Source organism: Hyla sarda, chromosome 3, assembly GCF_029499605.1.
Source record: "Hyla sarda isolate aHylSar1 chromosome 3, aHylSar1.hap1, whole genome shotgun sequence".
In the NCBI taxonomy this organism is placed as follows: Eukaryota; Metazoa; Chordata; class Amphibia; order Anura; family Hylidae; genus Hyla; species Hyla sarda.
This window is the reverse complement of record NC_079191.1, coordinates 339,008,714-339,026,695: the sequence shown is the minus strand read 5'-3', so window position 1 is coordinate 339,026,695 and position 17,982 is coordinate 339,008,714. Positions and strand designations below refer to the sequence as shown.

Sequence of the window (17,982 nt, the reverse complement as noted above, 5' to 3'; positions counted from 1 at the left end):
TGTGCTTCCCTCTATCCCACAGAGAGTAGTAGCTGTGCTTCCCTCTATCCCACAGAGAGAGAGAGTAGTAGCTGTGCTTCCCTCTATCCCACAGAGAGAGAGAGAGTAGTAGCTGTGCTTCCCTCTATCCCACAGAGAGAGAGAGAGTAGTAGCTGTGCTTCCCTCTATCCCACAGAGAGAGAGAGAGTAGTAGCTGCGCTTCCCTCTATCCCACAGAGAGAGAGTAGTAGCTGCGCTTCCCTCTATCCCACAGAGAGAGAGTAGTAGCGGCGCTTCCCTCTATCCCACAGAGAGAGAGTAGTAGCGGCGCTTCCCTCTATCCCACAGAGAGTAGTAGCGGCGCTTCCCTCTATCCCACAGAGAGTAGTAGCGGCGCTTCCCTCTATCCCACAGAGAGTAGTAGCGGCGCTTCCCTCTATCCCACAGAGAGTAGTAGCGGCGCTTCCCTCTATCCCACAGAGAGTAGTAGCGACGCTTCCCTCTATCCCACAGAGAGTAGTAGCGACGCTTCCCTCTATCCCACAGAGAGTAGTAGCGGCGCTTCCCTCTATCCCACAGAGAGTAGTAGGCGATTCCCTCTAACCCACAGAGAGAGAGTGGTAGCTGTGCTTCCCTCTATCCCACAGAGAGTAGTAGCGGTGCTTCCCTCTATCCCACAGAGAGTAGTAGCGGCGCTTCCCTCTATCCCACAGAGAGTAGTAGCGGCGCTTCCCTCTATCCCACAGAGAGTAGTAGCGGCGCTTCTCTCTATCCCACAGAGAGTAGTAGGCGATTCCCTCTAACCCACAGAGAGAGAGTGGTAGCTGTGCTTCCCTCTATCCCACAGAGAGTAGTAGCGGCGCTTCCCTCTATCCCACAGAGAGTAGTAGCGGCGCTTCCCTCTATCCCACAGAGAGTAGTAGCTGTGCTTCCCTCTATCCCACAGAGAGTAGTAGCTGTGCTTCCCTCCATCCCACAGAGAGAGAGAGTAGTAGCTGTGCTTCCCTCTATCCCACAGAGAGAGAGAGTAGTAGCTGTGCTTCCCTCTATCCCACAGAGAGAGAGAGTAGTAGCTGTGCTTCCCTCTATCCCACAGAGAGAGAGAGTAGTAGCTGTGCTTCCCTCTATCCCACAGAGAGAGAGAGTAGTAGCTGTGCTTCCCTCTATCCCACAGAGAGAGAGAGTAGTAGCTGTGCTTCCCTCTATCCCACAGAGAGAGAGTAGTAGCTGTGCTTCCCTCTATCCCACAGAGAGAGAGTGGTAGCTGTGCTTCCCTCTATCCCACAGAGAGTAGTAGCGGCGCTTCCCTCTATCCCACAGAGAGTAGTAGCGGCGCTTCCCTCTATCCCACAGAGAGTAGTAGCGGCGCTTCCCTCTATCCCACAGAGAGTAGTAGCGGCGCTTCTCTCTATCCCACAGAGAGTAGTAGGCGATTCCCTCTAACCCACAGAGAGAGAGTGGTAGCTGTGCTTCCCTCTATCCCACAGAGAGTAGTAGCGGCGCTTCCCTCTATCCCACAGAGAGTAGTAGCGGCGCTTCCCTCTATCCCACAGAGAGTAGTAGCTGTGCTTCCCTCTATCCCACAGAGAGTAGTAGCTGTGCTTCCCTCCATCCCACAGAGAGTAGTAGCTGTGCTTCCCTCCATCCCACAGAGAGTAGTAGCTGTGCTTCCCTCCATCCCACAGAGAGTAGTAGCTGTGCTTCCCTCCATCCCACAGAGAGAGAGAGTAGTAGCTGTGCTTCCCTCTATCCCACAGAGAGAGAGTAGTAGCTGTGCTTCCCTCTATCCCACAGAGAGAGAGAGTAGTAGCTGTGCTTCCCTCTATCCCACAGAGAGAGAGAGTAGTAGCTGTGCTTCCCTCTATCCCACAGAGAGAGAGAGAGTAGTAGCTGTGCTTCCCTCTATCCCACAGAGAGAGAGAGTAGTAGCTGTGCTTCCCTCTATCCCACAGAGAGAGAGTGGTAGCTGTGCTTCCCTCTATCCCACAGAGAGTAGTAGCGGCGCTTCCCTCTATCCCACAGAGAGTAGTAGCGGCGCTTCCCTCTATCCCACAGAGAGTAGTAGCGGCGCTTCTCTCTATCCCACAGAGAGTAGTAGGCGATTCCCTCTAACCCACAGAGAGAGAGTGGTAGCTGTGCTTCCCTCTATCCCACAGAGAGTAGTAGCGGCGCTTCCCTCTATCCCACAGAGAGTAGTAGCGGCGCTTCCCTCTATCCCACAGAGAGTAGTAGCTGTGCTTCCCTCTATCCCACAGAGAGTAGTAGCTGTGCTTCCCTCCATCCCACAGAGAGTAGTAGCTGTGCTTCCCTCCATCCCACAGAGAGTAGTAGCTGTGCTTCCCTCCATCCCACAGAGAGTAGTAGCTGTGCTTCCCTCCATCCCACAGAGAGAGAGAGTAGTAGCTGTGCTTCCCTCTATCCCACAGAGAGAGAGTAGTAGCTGTGCTTCCCTCTATCCCACAGAGAGAGAGAGTAGTAGCTGTGCTTCCCTCTATCCCACAGAGAGAGAGAGTAGTAGCTGTGCTTCCCTCTATCCCACAGAGAGAGAGAGTAGTAGCTGTGCTTCCCTCTATCCCACAGAGAGAGAGAGTAGTAGCTGTGCTTCCCTCTATCCCACAGAGAGAGAGAGAGAGTAGTAGCTGTGCTTCCCTCTATCCCACAGAGAGAGAGAGAGAGTAGTAGCTGTGCTTCCCTCTATCCCACAGAGAGAGAGAGTAGTAGCTGTGCTTCCCTCTATCCCACAGAGAGAGAGTAGTAGCTGTGCTTCCCTCTATCCCACAGAGAGAGAGTAGTAGCTGTGCTTCCCTCTATCCCACAGAGAGAGAGTAGTAGCTGTGCTTCCCTCTATCCCACAGAGAGAGAGTAGTAGCTGTGCTTCCCTCTATCCCACAGAGAGAGAGTAGTAGCTGTGCTTCCCTCTATCCCACAGAGAGAGAGTAGTAGCTGTGCTTCCCTCTATCCCACAGAGAGAGAGTAGTAGCTGTGCTTCCCTCTATCCCACAGAGAGAGAGTAGTAGCTGTGCTTCCCTCTATCCCACAGAGAGAGAATAGTAGCTGTGCTGCCTCTATCCCACAGAGAGAGAATAGTAGCTGTGCTTCCCTCTATCCCACAGAGAGTAGTAGCTGTGCTCCCCTCTACCCCACAGAGAGTAGTAGTATTAGTGTCTCACCCCTGGAGGTGCAGCTTGTGCTGTAGGCTGGGGGTCCTCGGGGCGTCCTGCTGCATACCGCTCCGTGTGAACGAGTATTGGCGGCTGTGTGTGCCGGTAGCCGCCGCCTTCTCCCCGGTCTGCTGTCTCTGCACCACACTGGGGCTGGAGCCGACTCTGCTCATCCTGCGGCTCCGCTCCTGGGCGCTGCTGCTGCCGCTCAGTACCAGGCTGCTCCTGCCCATGGGCACAGGTTGCTGGTGGTAGATTCCCGGGGGTCCCGGCTGCACCACATACGTGACCCTCCGCACTCTCTCTATATTGGCCAGCACGGCAGATGCTGAGAGCAGGGCGCACAGTACAACTCCCCACCTGTTGTAGTCAGCCATAGAGGCGGCCGGCTCTCGCACAGTACTACCGCTGGAGGTGATCTCTGGATGGAGGGAGCCTTCTTTCTCCTCGGCTCTGCACCGCCTCCTCCTCCGCTACTGCCGCCGCTGCTCTTCAGCCAAGAAAGAAACTCCTCTTGTCCCAGGAAAAGTTCAGCGCAGCTGTGAGGAGCCAGCGGGCATGACTGGAAGTGGAGGGAAGGAATAAAGGGGGCTATCTGCTCCGGGACAAGGGGACAGCGGAGAGTGGGAGGAGGAGGAAGGGGGCAGATCAGGGGCTTCTGTGCCGAGCTGCCAGCCCCGTACACACGAGTGCGGCTTCTGCTGCCTGTCAGACCTGCTCTGTGACGTCACACTGTCCTGAGAGGGGCACTGCTATAGTGGGAGTGACGTCATGGTGTTGTCATAGTACTACAGGGAAACCTTATGGTAAGAATTCATACATCTGACTGAAAATTCCTTACATCAGTGTTTTTCAAACAGTGTCCCTCCAGCTGTTGCAAAACTACAACTCCCAACATGCCTTTGGCTCTCCCAGCATGCTGGGAGTTGTAGTGTTTTGCAACAGCTGGAGGTACACTGGTTGGCAAACACTAACAGAGTTCACAGTTCAGTTTCCTTGTCGCTTCTGTCTTCTAAAAAGCTGAGTTACAATTCCCATACATTGCCTCACAGGATTGGCAGACCTCTGACAGTCCTTATATCCGTGTTTTACAAACAGTGTGCCTCCAGCTGTTGCAAAACTACAACTCCCAGAGTGCCCCAACGGCTGTCTGGGCATGCTGGGAGTTGTAGTTTTGCAACAGTTTGAGGTGCGCTGTTTGGAAAAAAACTGATATACAGACTTTTGCTGTCCAGGCTTGCTGGGAGTTGTAGTTGTGCAACAGCTTGAGGCGGCATTGGTTGGGAAACACTGACAGAGTTTAGTTTCCTTGAGACTTCTGTCAAGCTGCGTTACTATCCCCATACATTGTCTCAAAGGATTGGCAGACTACTCACAGTCCTTTTATCAGTGTTTTCCAAACAGGGTGCCTCCAACTGTTGCAAAACTACAACTCCCAGCATGCCCAGACAGCCGTTGGCTGTCCAGGCAAGCTGGAAGTTGTAGTTTTGCAACAGCTGGAGGCACCCTGTCCAAGAAACACTGCCTTATATTTACTGATGAAGTGCTTTTCCCCAGTTCCTGAGGTTGTTGGCACGCTGGGAGTTGTAGTCAACAGCTGGAGAGCGACAGGGTGGGAAACAGCCTTAGGCTTCTTTCACACTGACGTTAGGATATGGCAGTGTGATTGCCCTCGGGGGACCGGGGTGAAAAATCCTGCTCGTGCCATCTTCTTCTTCTCCTCCTACTCTGACTACCAAATAACGGCACCCGATAGACCACATTATAGTAAATGGGATCCATCAGGACACGTTTTTGTGCGTTGTGTCCCATCCTGATAGGGCTGGGCGGGATACCGGTTCATACCGAATACCAAAATGTTTGTGCTGCACGATATGAATTTTAACCCATACCGCAATACCGGTTTGGCCCCTCCCCCTCGGGAATGAATCATCCCAGCGCTGCGCTGTCCCTACATCAGGGAACTAATCCCCCCCAATTAATTATTAGCCCAGCGCTGTCCCCATCAGGGTACTACTCACGTCACCCACATGCACTTCCCTCCTCGTCCTGTTTGTTGCGGCCGCTGGCGCTGGCACTCTATACCAGTGGTCTCCAACCAGCGGACCTCCAGATGTTGCAAAACTACAACTCCCAGCATGCCCGGACAGCCAACGGCTGTCCGGGCATGCTGGGTGTTGTAGTTTTTCAACATCTGGAGGTCCGCAGGTTGGAGACCACTGCTCTATACTGTGCGTTATCCCTATGCCCGGGCTGCACAAAATTAAAAAAATAAACTTTTACTCACCTCCCATTGGTCCGGTACCGGCCTCACTTGTTTCCTGGGGACGGGAATGTCGGACAGCTGTCAGCCTATCACAAGGCCGCAGCGATGATCCGCCTCGGCTGGTGATAGGCTGAGCCCACTGTCATGTAAGAATCCGGCTTCTTACATGACAGTGCGCTCAACCTATCACCAGCCGAGGCGGAACATCACTGCGGCCTTGTGATAGGCTGACAGCTCTCCGACATTCCCGTCCCCAGCGTAAGGCCAACGTAGGGGCATTAAAGTTTATTATGTTTATTATGTATTCCCGGGCATAGGGATACCGCACAGTATAGTGTCAGCGCCGGCGGCCGCAACAAACAGGACGAGGACAGCGGCGCTTGTGGTTAGACATGTGAGTAGTATCCCTATGGGAATGTGGGCTGATAATTAATATGGGCGGGGGGGGGGGGCACTAGGAAATACTGTTATATACCATGGAACCACCAAAAGTAAAAAAATACCGTGATACACACATTTGGTCATACCGCCCAGCCCTACATCCTGATAACGGCTGTTAAAGGCTGGAAGAAAAATAAAAAGAGCCTGACGGCCATTAAAAGGCGGGGCTCAACGGCAGTGTGAAAGTAGCCTTAAATACTCAAAGATTAGAAGTAATCCCCCTATCCACAGGGGGGCCACCAATCACCAGACCAGGGATGACCTCTGAACTTGGCTATTCTCAAATCCTATAGGCAGTGAATGGAGCAGTGGCCGGGCATGCGCTCTGCTACCCTGTTCAGTCTGGAGGCTGTAGACCTCCGTTATCATGATCGATGGAAAAATACATATGCATGAAGACCTCTGTTATGTCTCCATGGAAAAGTACATGCGCTCTTAAAGGAGAACTCCGGCCATTATTTCACCATTATGCCCGGGCTTGCACAACTAAACTAATAAACCTTCACTTACCTTCCTCCGCTCCCCCAATGCTGCTAGAATTGCTCTCCGTCCTCCGGGCCTGCTATTGGTACCTAACACGTAAATTTATTTGTTAGAGTTCTCCTTTAAGGGAGTTATCCCAATATTATAAGAGATTCCCTATAAACAGCCTCACATGATCAGTGGGGGGCGACTGCTGGGACCCAATAGAGGTAGCAGAGAGTCGGCACTCGTCATAGTGGTGTGGTGCCCGCCGACAGATAATCAGCAGGGTGCGTAAAGAAATCCCGCCACTCACAAATGAAGCTAAATAACCTTGGGTGTTTATTCACACATAAAGAAAAGGAGTTGCGACTCGCAGAGTCGCAACTCCTTTTCTTTATGTGTGAATAAACACCCAAGGTGATTTAGCATCATTTGTGAGTGGCGGGATTTCTTTACCCACACTGCTGGGACCCCCACCAATCCCAGTGATGCCCCCACCGATCCCAGTGTGCATGCTTGGCCACTGCTCCATTCACTGCCTATGAGATTTCAGGAAATAGCAAAGTACAATGCTCTTCTATGTTGGAGGTCATCTCCATTCTTGTCATGAGTTGGGGGTCTAAGCTGTTGCACCCCCCATCCTAGGCTAGCTGTGTCCTATCCTGTGAATAGGGGACAACTTTTACTCTTGAGATAAACTTTATAAGGGATCATACTTTGCCAAATGACAACAAAAAAATGTTTTGCAATGGCGATTCTTTATTTTTTTATTTATTTTTTATTCCATACAAATCCAATATTTCAAAAAGATCACATCCTTTGGGCCAGAAGAGACTATACTGGCATATACTGAGTCCAACAGAGTTTATACGGAATTAGGGCGATCCTAAGAGATCTTACAAGTCACATTGATGCCTTTTCTGATTTCCGCCAATAGAATGATTCATTCTCCGTATTCCATAATTTGCACAGCAGAAATTCTGCAGTGTGAACTGTGCAGCAGAATCCCATTGAAATTAAAGGGAGGCTGCTGCAAGCGGAATCCGTTCAGATTTTCCTCATGGAAATTCCAGGTGGAATTACCATTGTGTGAGAAGGCCCTAAGAGTGAATACACACATTGGGGCAGAGTTACTGTTGAAAATGCACCAGAATTCTTCCACAATTTAAAAGAATAAAAAATAAAAAAAAAACTGCTACATGCTATGCCTGACATTTATTATGAATTTTAGACACTTTTCTAGCTTTGTCCAGGGCTTAAAGGGGTACTCCGGCCCTGAGACATCTTATCCCCTATCCAAAGGATAGGGGATAAGATGTCTCACCGCGGGGGTCCTGCCACTGGGTACCCCCACAATCTTGTATCCGGCACCCACCTGTTTGAGCTGCACGCCGCGGTGCCAGCTCACAAACAGCCGGATGGCGACCACGGGGCAGGAGTATCATGATGTCACGACTCCGCCCCCATGTGACGTCACCCTCCGCTATGCAAGTCTATGGCCATCACGCCCCCTCCCATAGACTTGCATAGTGGGGGCGGGGGTTGACGTCACACGGTGGGCGGGGTCGTGACGTCACGATACTCCGGCCCCGTGGTCGCCACCCGGCTGTTTGTGAGCTGGCACCATGGCGTGCAGCTCAAACAGGTGGGTGCCGAATACAAGATTGCGGGGATCCCCAGTGGCGGGACCCCCATGGTGAGATAGGGGATAAGATGTCTCTATAAGATGGATAGGGGATAAGATGTCTCAGGGCCGGAGTACCCCTTTAAAGGGGTACTCTGGGAAAGTCAGCTTATCCCCTATGTTCAGGAGATGGGACCCCTGTCTCATCCAGTGATTGGCTGAGCGGGCCATCACTTCCACTTGTTTCAGAAGCTGGGAACACTGCAAGGACAGGAAATCGCAGGGAGTCCCATTGGTCAGACCCCGAGCATTAGACACTTATCCCCTATCCCGTGGCTAGGGTATGGGCTGACATTCCCAGATACCCCTTTAACATGTGACAACATGCACCAAAATTGTACCACAAATTTAAGATCTTTGCTGTCCATTTTAGGAACTGTCCAGAGCAGGAGGAAATCCCGATAGCAAATATATGCTGCTCTGGACAGTTCACAAAATGGACAGCAGAGGTCAGCAGAGAGCACTGTGGTCATGACATCAGAGGAAATGCATTTCTTTTTTGGATTTCTCTTTAGTATACAGCCACTAAAAAGTACTGGAAGGATTAAGATTTTTTTTTTTAGAGAAGTGAGTTACAAATCTGTTTAACTTTCTGGCACCAGTTGATTTAAAAAAAAAAAGTTTTCCATGGGAGTACCCCTTTAAGTCATTTTAGTGAAAATCAAGTGCAGTGCACTTGTAGTGTACAGTGGTCCCTCAAGTTACAATATTAATCGGTTCCAGGATGACCATGTTGAAACCATTGTATGTTGAAACCATTGTATGTTGAGACCATAACTCTATGAAAACCTGGTAATTGGTTCTGAAGCCACCAAAATGTCATCCAAAAAATAGGAAAAAGTGAGGATTAAACAAAAATAAGTAGATAACTAATATAGATAAAGCAAGTCCTTACATATAAAAGTAAGAAAGATCTGCTGGGAGCTGTAAATCACTGTCTATGTCAGCGTTTCCCAACCAGGGTGCCTCCAGCTGTTGCAAAACTACAACTCCCAGCTGGTCTATGAAGAGGACAGGAGCTTCTTCAGGGTCCTGTACAGAACACAGTGTCCTAAAAAAGTAACATGGAGTCGCCCTCACCTGGAGCAGCTAACCCTGCACAGGTAAAGAGTAGTACAGAACATGTAATACCTCCCTGTACTGTGGGGGGCGCTACCAGACACCAGTCAGTGCATACACTTCAGTAATGCAAGTGTTTTACCAGTGAATGCCCATTCTAATTGGTCAGTTCTTCCAGCCATTGACACGTTTGGCAGATCTGGACTGTCTGTAGTATTGTATGTTGAGTCTGGTTTCAAGTTACAATCAGGGGCTATGTCCGGGAAAAAAAAAGGGTGGGAACTTACCCAAGATTTCTAATACACCCCCCCCCCCCCCCCCCCAGTTTGCGCAAAAAAAAACAAAAGAAAATGTCCAAGCTAAAACTTGACATCTTGCACAGTTCCAGGATTCTCACAGGCCACAGGCATACAGCTGCCTCCGGAGTATAAGAGTGATACACTGTAACAAACCTAATCCTCGTGTAATCACCTTACTACTGGGGTGACACACTGTAACAATGCTCCTTCTCATGTAATCACCTTACTACTGGGGTGACACACTGCAACAAACCTCCTCCTCATGTAATCTCCTTACTACTGGGGTGACACACTGTAACAATGCTTCTCATGTAATCTCCTTACTACTGGGGTGACACTGTAACAATGCTCCTTCTCACGTAATCTCTTTACTACTGGGGTGACACACTGTAACAAACCTCCTCCTCATGTAATCTCATTACTACTGGGGTGACACACTGTAACAAATCTCCTTCCATGTAATTACCTTACTAGGGTGACACACTGTAACAAACCCCCTCCTCATGTAATCTCCTTACTACTGTGGTGACACACTGTAACAATGCTCCTTCTCATGTAATCTCTTTACTACTGGGGTGACACACTGTAACAAACCTTCTCCTCATGTAATCTCATTACTACTGGGGTGACACACTGTAACAAATCTCCTTCCATGTAATTACCTTACTAGGGTGACACACTGTAACAAGCCCCCTCCTCATGTAATCTCCTTACTACTGTGGTGACACACTGTAACAAATCTCCTTCCATGTAATTACTTTACTAGGGTGACACACTGTAACAAACCTCCTCGTCATGTAATCTCCTTACTACTGGGTTTACACACTGTAACAAACCTCCTCCTCATGTGATCTCCTTACTACTGGGGTGACACACTGTAACAAACCCCCTCCTCATGTAATCTCCTTACTACTGGGTGACACACTGTAACAAACCTCCTCCTCATGTAATCTCCTTACTACTGGGGTGACACACTGCAACAAACCTCCTCCTCATGTAATCTCCTTACTACTGGTGTGACACACTGTAACAAACCTCCTCCTCATGTAATCTCCTTACTACTGGGGTGACGCATTGTAACAATGCTCCTTCCATGTAATCTCCTTACTACTGGGGTGACACACTGTAACAAACCTCCTCCTCATGTAATCTCATTACTACTGGGGTGACACACTGTAACAAGCCCATGCCTCATGTAATCTCCTTACTACTGGGGTGACACACTGTAACAAATCTCCTTTCATGTAATCTCCTTACTACTGGGTTAACACACTGTAACAAACCTCCTCCTCATGTAATCTCTCTCCTTACTACTGGGGTGACACACTGCAACAAACCCCTCCTCATGTAATCTCCTTACTACTGGGTGACACACTGTAACAATGCTCCTTCTCATGTAATCTCCTTACTACTGGGGCGACACACTGTAACAATGCTCCTTCTCATGTAATCTCCTTACTACTGGGGTGACACTGTAACAATTCTCCTCATGTTATCACCTTACTACTGGGGTGACACACTGTAACAAACCTCCTTCTCATGTAATCTCCTTACTACTGGGGTGACACAATGTAACAATGCTCCTTCTCATGTAATCTCCTTACTACTGGGGTGACACACTGTAACAATGTTACTTGTCATGTAATCTCCTTACTACTGGGGTGACACAATGTAACAATGCTCCTTCTCATGTAATCTCCTTACTACTGGGGTGACACACTGTAACAATGTTCCTTGTCATGTAATCTCCTTACTACTGGGGTGACACTGTAACAATGCTCCTTCTCATGTAATCTCTTTACTACTGGGGTGACACACTGTAACAAACCTCCTCCTCATGTAATCTCATTACTACTGTGGTGACACACTGTAACAAGCCCCCCCCCTCATGTAATCTCCTTACTACTGTGGTGACACACTGTAACAAATCTCCTTCTATGTAATTACCTTACTAGGGTGACACACTGTAACAAACCTCCTCCTCATGTAATCTCATTACTACTGGGGTGACACACTGTAACGAACCTCCTCCTCATGTAATCTCCTTACTACTGTGGTGACACACTGTAACAAATCTCCTTCTATGTAATTACCTTACTAGGGTGACACACTGTAACAAACCCCCTCCTCATGTAATCTCATTATTAGGGTGACACACTGTAACAAACCTCCTCCTCATGTAATCTCCTTACTACTGGGGTGACGCATTGTAACAATGCTCCTTCCATGTAATCTCCTTACTACTGGGGTGACACACTGTAACAAACCTCCTCCTCATGTAATCTCATTACTACTGGGGTGACACACTGTAACAAGCCCATGCCTCATGTAATCTCCTTACTACTGGGGTGACACACTGTAACAAATCTCCTTTCATGTAATTACTAGGGTGACACACTGTAACAAACCTCCTCGTCATGTAATCTCCTTACTACTGGGTTAACACACTGTAACAAACCTCCTCCTCATGTAATCTCTCTCCTTACTACTGGGGTGACACACTGTAACAAACCCCTCCTCATGTAATCTCCTTACTACTGGGTGACACACTGTAACAATGCTCCTTCTCATGTAATCTCCTTACTACTGGGGCAACACACTGTAACAATGCTCCTTCTCATGTAATCTCCTTACTACTGGGGTGACACTGTAACAATTCTCCTCATGTTATCACCTTACTACTGGGGTGACACACTGTAACAAACCTCCTTCTCATGTAATCTCCTTACTACTGGGGTGACACAATGTAACAATGCTCCTTCTCATGTAATCTCCTTACTACTGGGGTGACACACTGTAACAATGTTACTTGTCATGTAATCTCCTTACTACTGGGGTGACACAATGTAACAATGCTCCTTCTCATGTAATCTCCTTACTACTGGGGTGACACACTGTAACAATGTTCCTTGTCATGTAATCTCCTTACTACTGGGGTGACACTGTAACAATGCTCCTTCTCATGTAATCTCTTTACTACTGGGGTGACACACTGTAACAAACCTCCTCCTCATATAATCTCATTACTACTGTGGTGACACACTGTAACAAGCCCCCCCCCCCTCATGTAATCTCCTTACTACTGTGGTGACACACTGTAACAAATCTCCTTCTATGTAATTACCTTACTAGGGTGACACACTGTAACAAACCTCCTCCTCCTCATGTAATCTCATTACTACTGGGGTGACACACTGTAACGAACCTCCTCCTCATGTAATCTCCTTACTACTGTGGTGACACACTGTAACAAATCTCCTTCTATGTAATTACCTTACTAGGGTGACACACTGTAACAAACCCCCTCCTCATGTAATCTCATTATTAGGGTGACACACTTTAACAAACCTCCTCCTCCTCATTTAATCTCATTACTACTGGGGTGACACACAGTAACGAACCTCCTCCTCATGTAATCTCCTTACTACTGTGGTGACACATTGTAACGAACCACCTCCTCATGTAATCTCCTTATTACTGGGGTGACACCTTGTAACAAACCTCCTCGTCATGTAATCTCCTTACTACTGGGGTGACACACTGTAACAAACCTCCTCTTCATGTAATCTCCTTACTACTGGGGGTAACACACAGTAACAAACCTCCTCATCATGTAATCTCCTTATTACTGGGGTGACACAATGTAATGAACCTCCTCCACATGTAATCTCCTTACTACTGGGGTGACACAATGTAATGAACCTCCTCCACATGTAATCTCCTTACTACTGTGGCGACACATTGTAACAAATCTCCTTCCATGTAATTACCTTACTGGGGGTGACATGTCTCCTCCAGCTCAGCCCCGCCTCCTCCACAGCATCACACAGGTCCTTCAACCATGATCTTTCCTCTCCTCCACAGCTTAGCTCCGCCCCCAACATGTGATGGTGACATCTTCACAGGTCCTACACCTCCAGCATCTAGCAGTCCGGGCTGGGGGAGGAGAAGGAGGGAGGGTAAGAATAATTCAGAGGTCAGTCCTGCAGGACTAATGTAACAGGGACAGTGTTCCTCCTCTGGAAAAAGCAAAGGAACGCCGTTCCTTAAAGGAGTAGTCCAGTGGTGATTCAGTGGTTTACAACTTATCCCCTATCTTAAGGATAGGGGATAAGTTGCAGATCGCGGGGGGTCCGACCCCTGGGGCCCCCCGTGATCTCCTGTACGGAGCCCCGACAGCCCGCGGGAAGGGGGCGTGTCGACCTCCGCACGAAGCGGCGGCCGACACGCCCCCTCAATACAACTCTATGGCAGAGCCGAAGCGCTGCCTTCGGCAATCTCCGGCTCTGCCATTGAGATGTATTGAGGGGGCGTGTCGGCCGCCGCCTCGTGTGGGGGTCGACACCCGCTATCTCGGCGGAGAGCCGGGGCCCCGTACAGAGAGATCGCAGGGGGCCCCAGAGGTCGGACCCCCCGCGATCTCAAACTTATCCCCTATCCTTAGGATAGGGGATAAGTTTTTCACCACTGGACTACCCCTTTAAGGACTTGAGCCCTGGTTACAATGGTCCAGAAAATACCACTGTCTGATGAAACTATTGTATGTTGAGGCCATTGTAAGTTGAGGGATCACTGTATAATGTCACAAGAACAAAAACCCTAACCATTTCTACTACAAATGTTGGAGGAGAAAAGGAACAGATGTCACCAAAACACTGTACACAATGGTAAAGCAGGTGTCTACAGACAATTGTCATTGTTTACTCCGAAGTCTATTGTGACATACATAGCCAGCTGAAGAAAAAATACAATCTTGTGAGAAATAAAATGATGGCAAATCTCTTTTATGTGATTGAAGGGTTTTTAAAATTTGTAATAAATATACTATAAAAAAAAGACAAGTTTACATATCTATTGATTTAAAATATAGTATCCTGGTGGTGATCTTTACAATCTTGGCTGGTCTTCAGCACTGTCAGGATTAGGGTAGCATTGCCCTGATGACCAGCCCTGGTGAAGGCAGAATGGGGATGGCAGGCCAATCAGGGACGGCACCCAGCACATTTAAAGGGGCACCTTCTGGCCACAGGCCCCTGTGGATTGTCACCTTACCTTTATCTTCAGTGTTTTTCCTGGTTTTCTGACTACCTACCTACCTCATTCTGACCACTGCTACTTGGATTGTGATTTGGATCTCCAGGGGAGTGCAGAGGGTGCGCTTGCCCATAAGGTTTCTATTTCTTATATAAGGAGGCAGGTACTATAAATAAAGCATTATAGTTGGGGCCCCTGATACAGATTTTGCACTGGGGCCCTGCATTTCCAAGTTACACCTCTGGTGACCTCTTGGTGTGACCCGGCTGAACCTCAGGTGTTGTTCCTGGATTCTGATTGAGTTCTAATGTTGTCCTTTGGTTCTGACCCCAGCCTGACTCTAAGTTGCTGTTTGGTTTCTGATTTGGACTTTGTCAGGATAGTTTGGTTTTGACCCAGTCTGTTGACAGTGTCTGTTCTTTTCTTCTTCATACACTTAAAGGGTTGCTCCGCTGGAAATTATTATATATATTTTTTTAAATCAACTGGTGCCAGAAAGTTAAACAAATTTGCAAATTACTTCTATTTAAAAATCTATTTAGCCCTTCCAGTACTTTTCAGCTATTATATTCTCCACAGGAAGTTATTTTCTTTTTGAATTTCCTTTCTGTCTGACCACAGTGCTCTCTGCTGACACCTCTGTCCATGTCAGGAACTGTCCAGAGCAGTATAGGTTTGCTATGAGGATTTTCTCCTACTCTAGATAGTTCCTAAAATAGACAGAGGTGTCAGCAGAGAGCACTGTGGTCAGACAGAAAGGAAATTAAAAAAAAATTAAATAAAAAGAATTTCTTGTGGAGCATACAGCAGTTGATAAGTACTGGAAGGATTAAGATTTTTAAATAGAAGTAATTTACACATCTGTTTAACTTTCTGGCACAAATTGATTATAAAAACAAACAAATGTTTTCCAGTGGAGTATCCCTTTACTCAGCATAGGGTCTGTCACCAAGTTGGGGCCACAGTTTAGGGCATCCCTTTTGCTACCATTGTCCGAAGGATAATCTGCAAATCTGCCTTTATTGCGGATTTTCTGCTGACCCATTGAAGTCAATGGTAGCAAAATCCGCTGCGGATTTTCCACAGCAGGTATGCTGCTGAAATTCAGCAGGTAATCTTCCCCATCTGAACGTACCCTTAGGGTGCATTCACACGGGCATATTTGTCAGCGGATCCGCAGCTGCGGATCCGATGACAAAGGCCCCTTAAGTGCTTCCCTCTTTGTGCCTGCTAATAGCGGCAATCCGCCACTACCAGCAAACACACTGTGAAGTGCGAGTCGCAGTGTATCCGCACATCCTGCACATCGCGGCCGCTCCCCCGGCTCCCTGAGCTACACAGAAAGAGGCCGCGATGTGTGCGAGTACACTGCAGGGCAACTCGCACATCGCAGTGTGTCTGCTGGTGGTGGCGGATTGCCGCTATTAGCAGGCACAAAGAGGGCAGCACTCTAGGGGCCTTTGTCAGCGGATCCGCTGCTGCGCCCGTGTGAATGCACCCTTAAAGGAGTAGTCCAGTGGTGACTCAGTGGTGAACAACTTATCCCCTATCTTAAGGATAGGGGATAAGTTGCAGATCGCGGGGGGTCCGACTGCTGGGGCCCCCTGTGATCTCCTGTACGGAGCCCCGACAGCCCACGGGAAGGGGGCGTGTCGACCTCCGCACGAAGCGGCGGCCGACACGCCCCCTCAATACAACTCTATGGCAGAGCCGAAGCGCTGCCTTCTGCAATCTCCGGCTCTGCCATAGAGTTGTAATGAGGGGGCGTGTCGTCTGCCGCTTCTTGCGGGGGTCGACACCCGCTATCAGGCCGGAGAGCCGGGGCCCTGTACAGAGAGATAGCAGGGGGCCCCAGTGGTCGGACCCCCGCGATCTCAAACTTATCCCCTATCCTTAGGATAGGGGATAAGTTTTTCACCACTGGACTACCCCTTTAAAGAGTATTCCTAGGGGTGAGACCTGCATCTATGAGGTATTTATAGCATATCCACATGAGGCAGTCTTTCCATTTGGTCTACCAGGTAAGTACCAGAGCCCAGATGTTTCTGCATCCCCCGCAGCTATGTAAACAATGTAATCTGTAAACTAGTTGCCACCTGATATGAACACTTGGCCCCTCTATGGGGATAAATCTGCTCCCAGTCACCTATTCTAGGTGCTATGCAATACCACATTTCTACTGCAGATTTAAGTTACAGTATTGTACAGGGTGTTGTCCTGTGCCTCAATGTCATGCAGTGCTCCCAGCACATCCTTCCCATTCACTTTAAGGCTGACACTATCTATAAGTGCTCCTTGAGACATTGAATGTTGGAATGTTTGCATTGAAAGCCTTGCAGCTTCATTGGAGCAGTTGGGTGGCCATATCATTCGCTCTTGGCAGACAATCTGTAAGGCTTGATATACATTTTTCTACACAGTGCAGAGTACATTATAAGGTACAAAAATAAATCAGACCCCCTCTTCATATAGCAGAGAAGCAGGACCCAATGTGACTGAAATGTTGACAGTCCAATAATCCCGAATATTTGATCATCCGGCACCTATTAGGTCAGAATGATTAAAGGGTACTCGGGTGAAAAATAATTTTTTTCAAATCAACCGGTGACAGAAAGTTAAACAGATTTGTAAATGACTTCTTTATCCTTCCAGTACTTATCAGCTGCTGCGTGCTCCACAGGAAGTTCTTTTCTTTCTGGAGGTCTCTTTTCTGTCTGACCACAGTGCTCTCTGCTGACACCTCTGTCCATGTCAGGAACTGTCCGGAGCAGAAGAGGTTTGCTATGGGGATGTGCTCCTACTCTGAACAGTTCCTGACTGTGGTCAGACAGAAAAGAAATTCAAAAAGAAAAGAACTTCCTTTGTAGTATACAGCAGCTAATAAGTACTGGAAAGATTAAGATTGATATATAGGAGTCATTTACAAATCTGTATAACTTTCTGGCACCAGTTGATTTAAAAAAAAAAATGTTTTCCACTGGAGTACCCCTTTAAGTATTTTTAGCTCCATATATATTTCTGTATGGCTTCTTGGAAAGGAGTTCAGCTATATGCCTCACTACTTTACCCGATACAGTGGTGTTTTTCAAACAGTGTGCCTCCAGCTGTTGCAAAACTACAACTCCCAGCATGCCCGGACAGCCTTCGGCTGTCCGGGCATGCTGGGAGTTGTAGTTTTGCAACAGCTGGAGGCACACTGGAAAACACTGCCCTACAGTCTCAGAATACCATACACTACAGACCAAATACTGGCAATCTACTGTCTATAACCGCTACTGCAGATCTCCGCCATTTCAGTTGAAGACTATTAGGTAATTTCTTGCCAGTCCAATATAGGACAAATTTTGTCGCATATTTTATTAGTGAGTATTCCAGTCCAACACATGTAGAAGTAAAGGTGCATTCACACCACGTTTTTGCAATACAGTTCCCGTATCCGGTTTTTGATGAAAAACTGATTCCTCAAAACCTGACAAAACTGTATCAAAACGTGTGTACAAACCATATACGGTTTGAAAAATGATGTCCGGTTGCATCCGTTTTTTAAGAAAAAAAGTATAAGTTTTTAACTTTTCACTCCATTTTGAATAAAG

General features: G+C 48.1%; 1 protein-coding gene across 2 annotated transcripts in view; it reads right to left on the bottom strand.

Annotated features, from left to right (window-relative positions):
* Positions 1 to 3,841, bottom strand: part of LTBP1 (latent transforming growth factor beta binding protein 1) — a 366,216-nt gene extending 362,375 nt beyond the window's left edge. For both annotated transcript variants that reach the window (XM_056567405.1, XM_056567406.1), the window contains exon 1: positions 3,151 to 3,841. In XM_056567405.1, the coding sequence (XP_056423380.1) occupies positions 3,151 to 3,518 (368 nt within the window). In that variant the 5' untranslated portion in view covers positions 3,519 to 3,841. The remainder of the gene's footprint in view (positions 1 to 3,150) is intronic.
* Between the last annotated feature and the right edge of the window lie 14,141 nt (positions 3,842 to 17,982).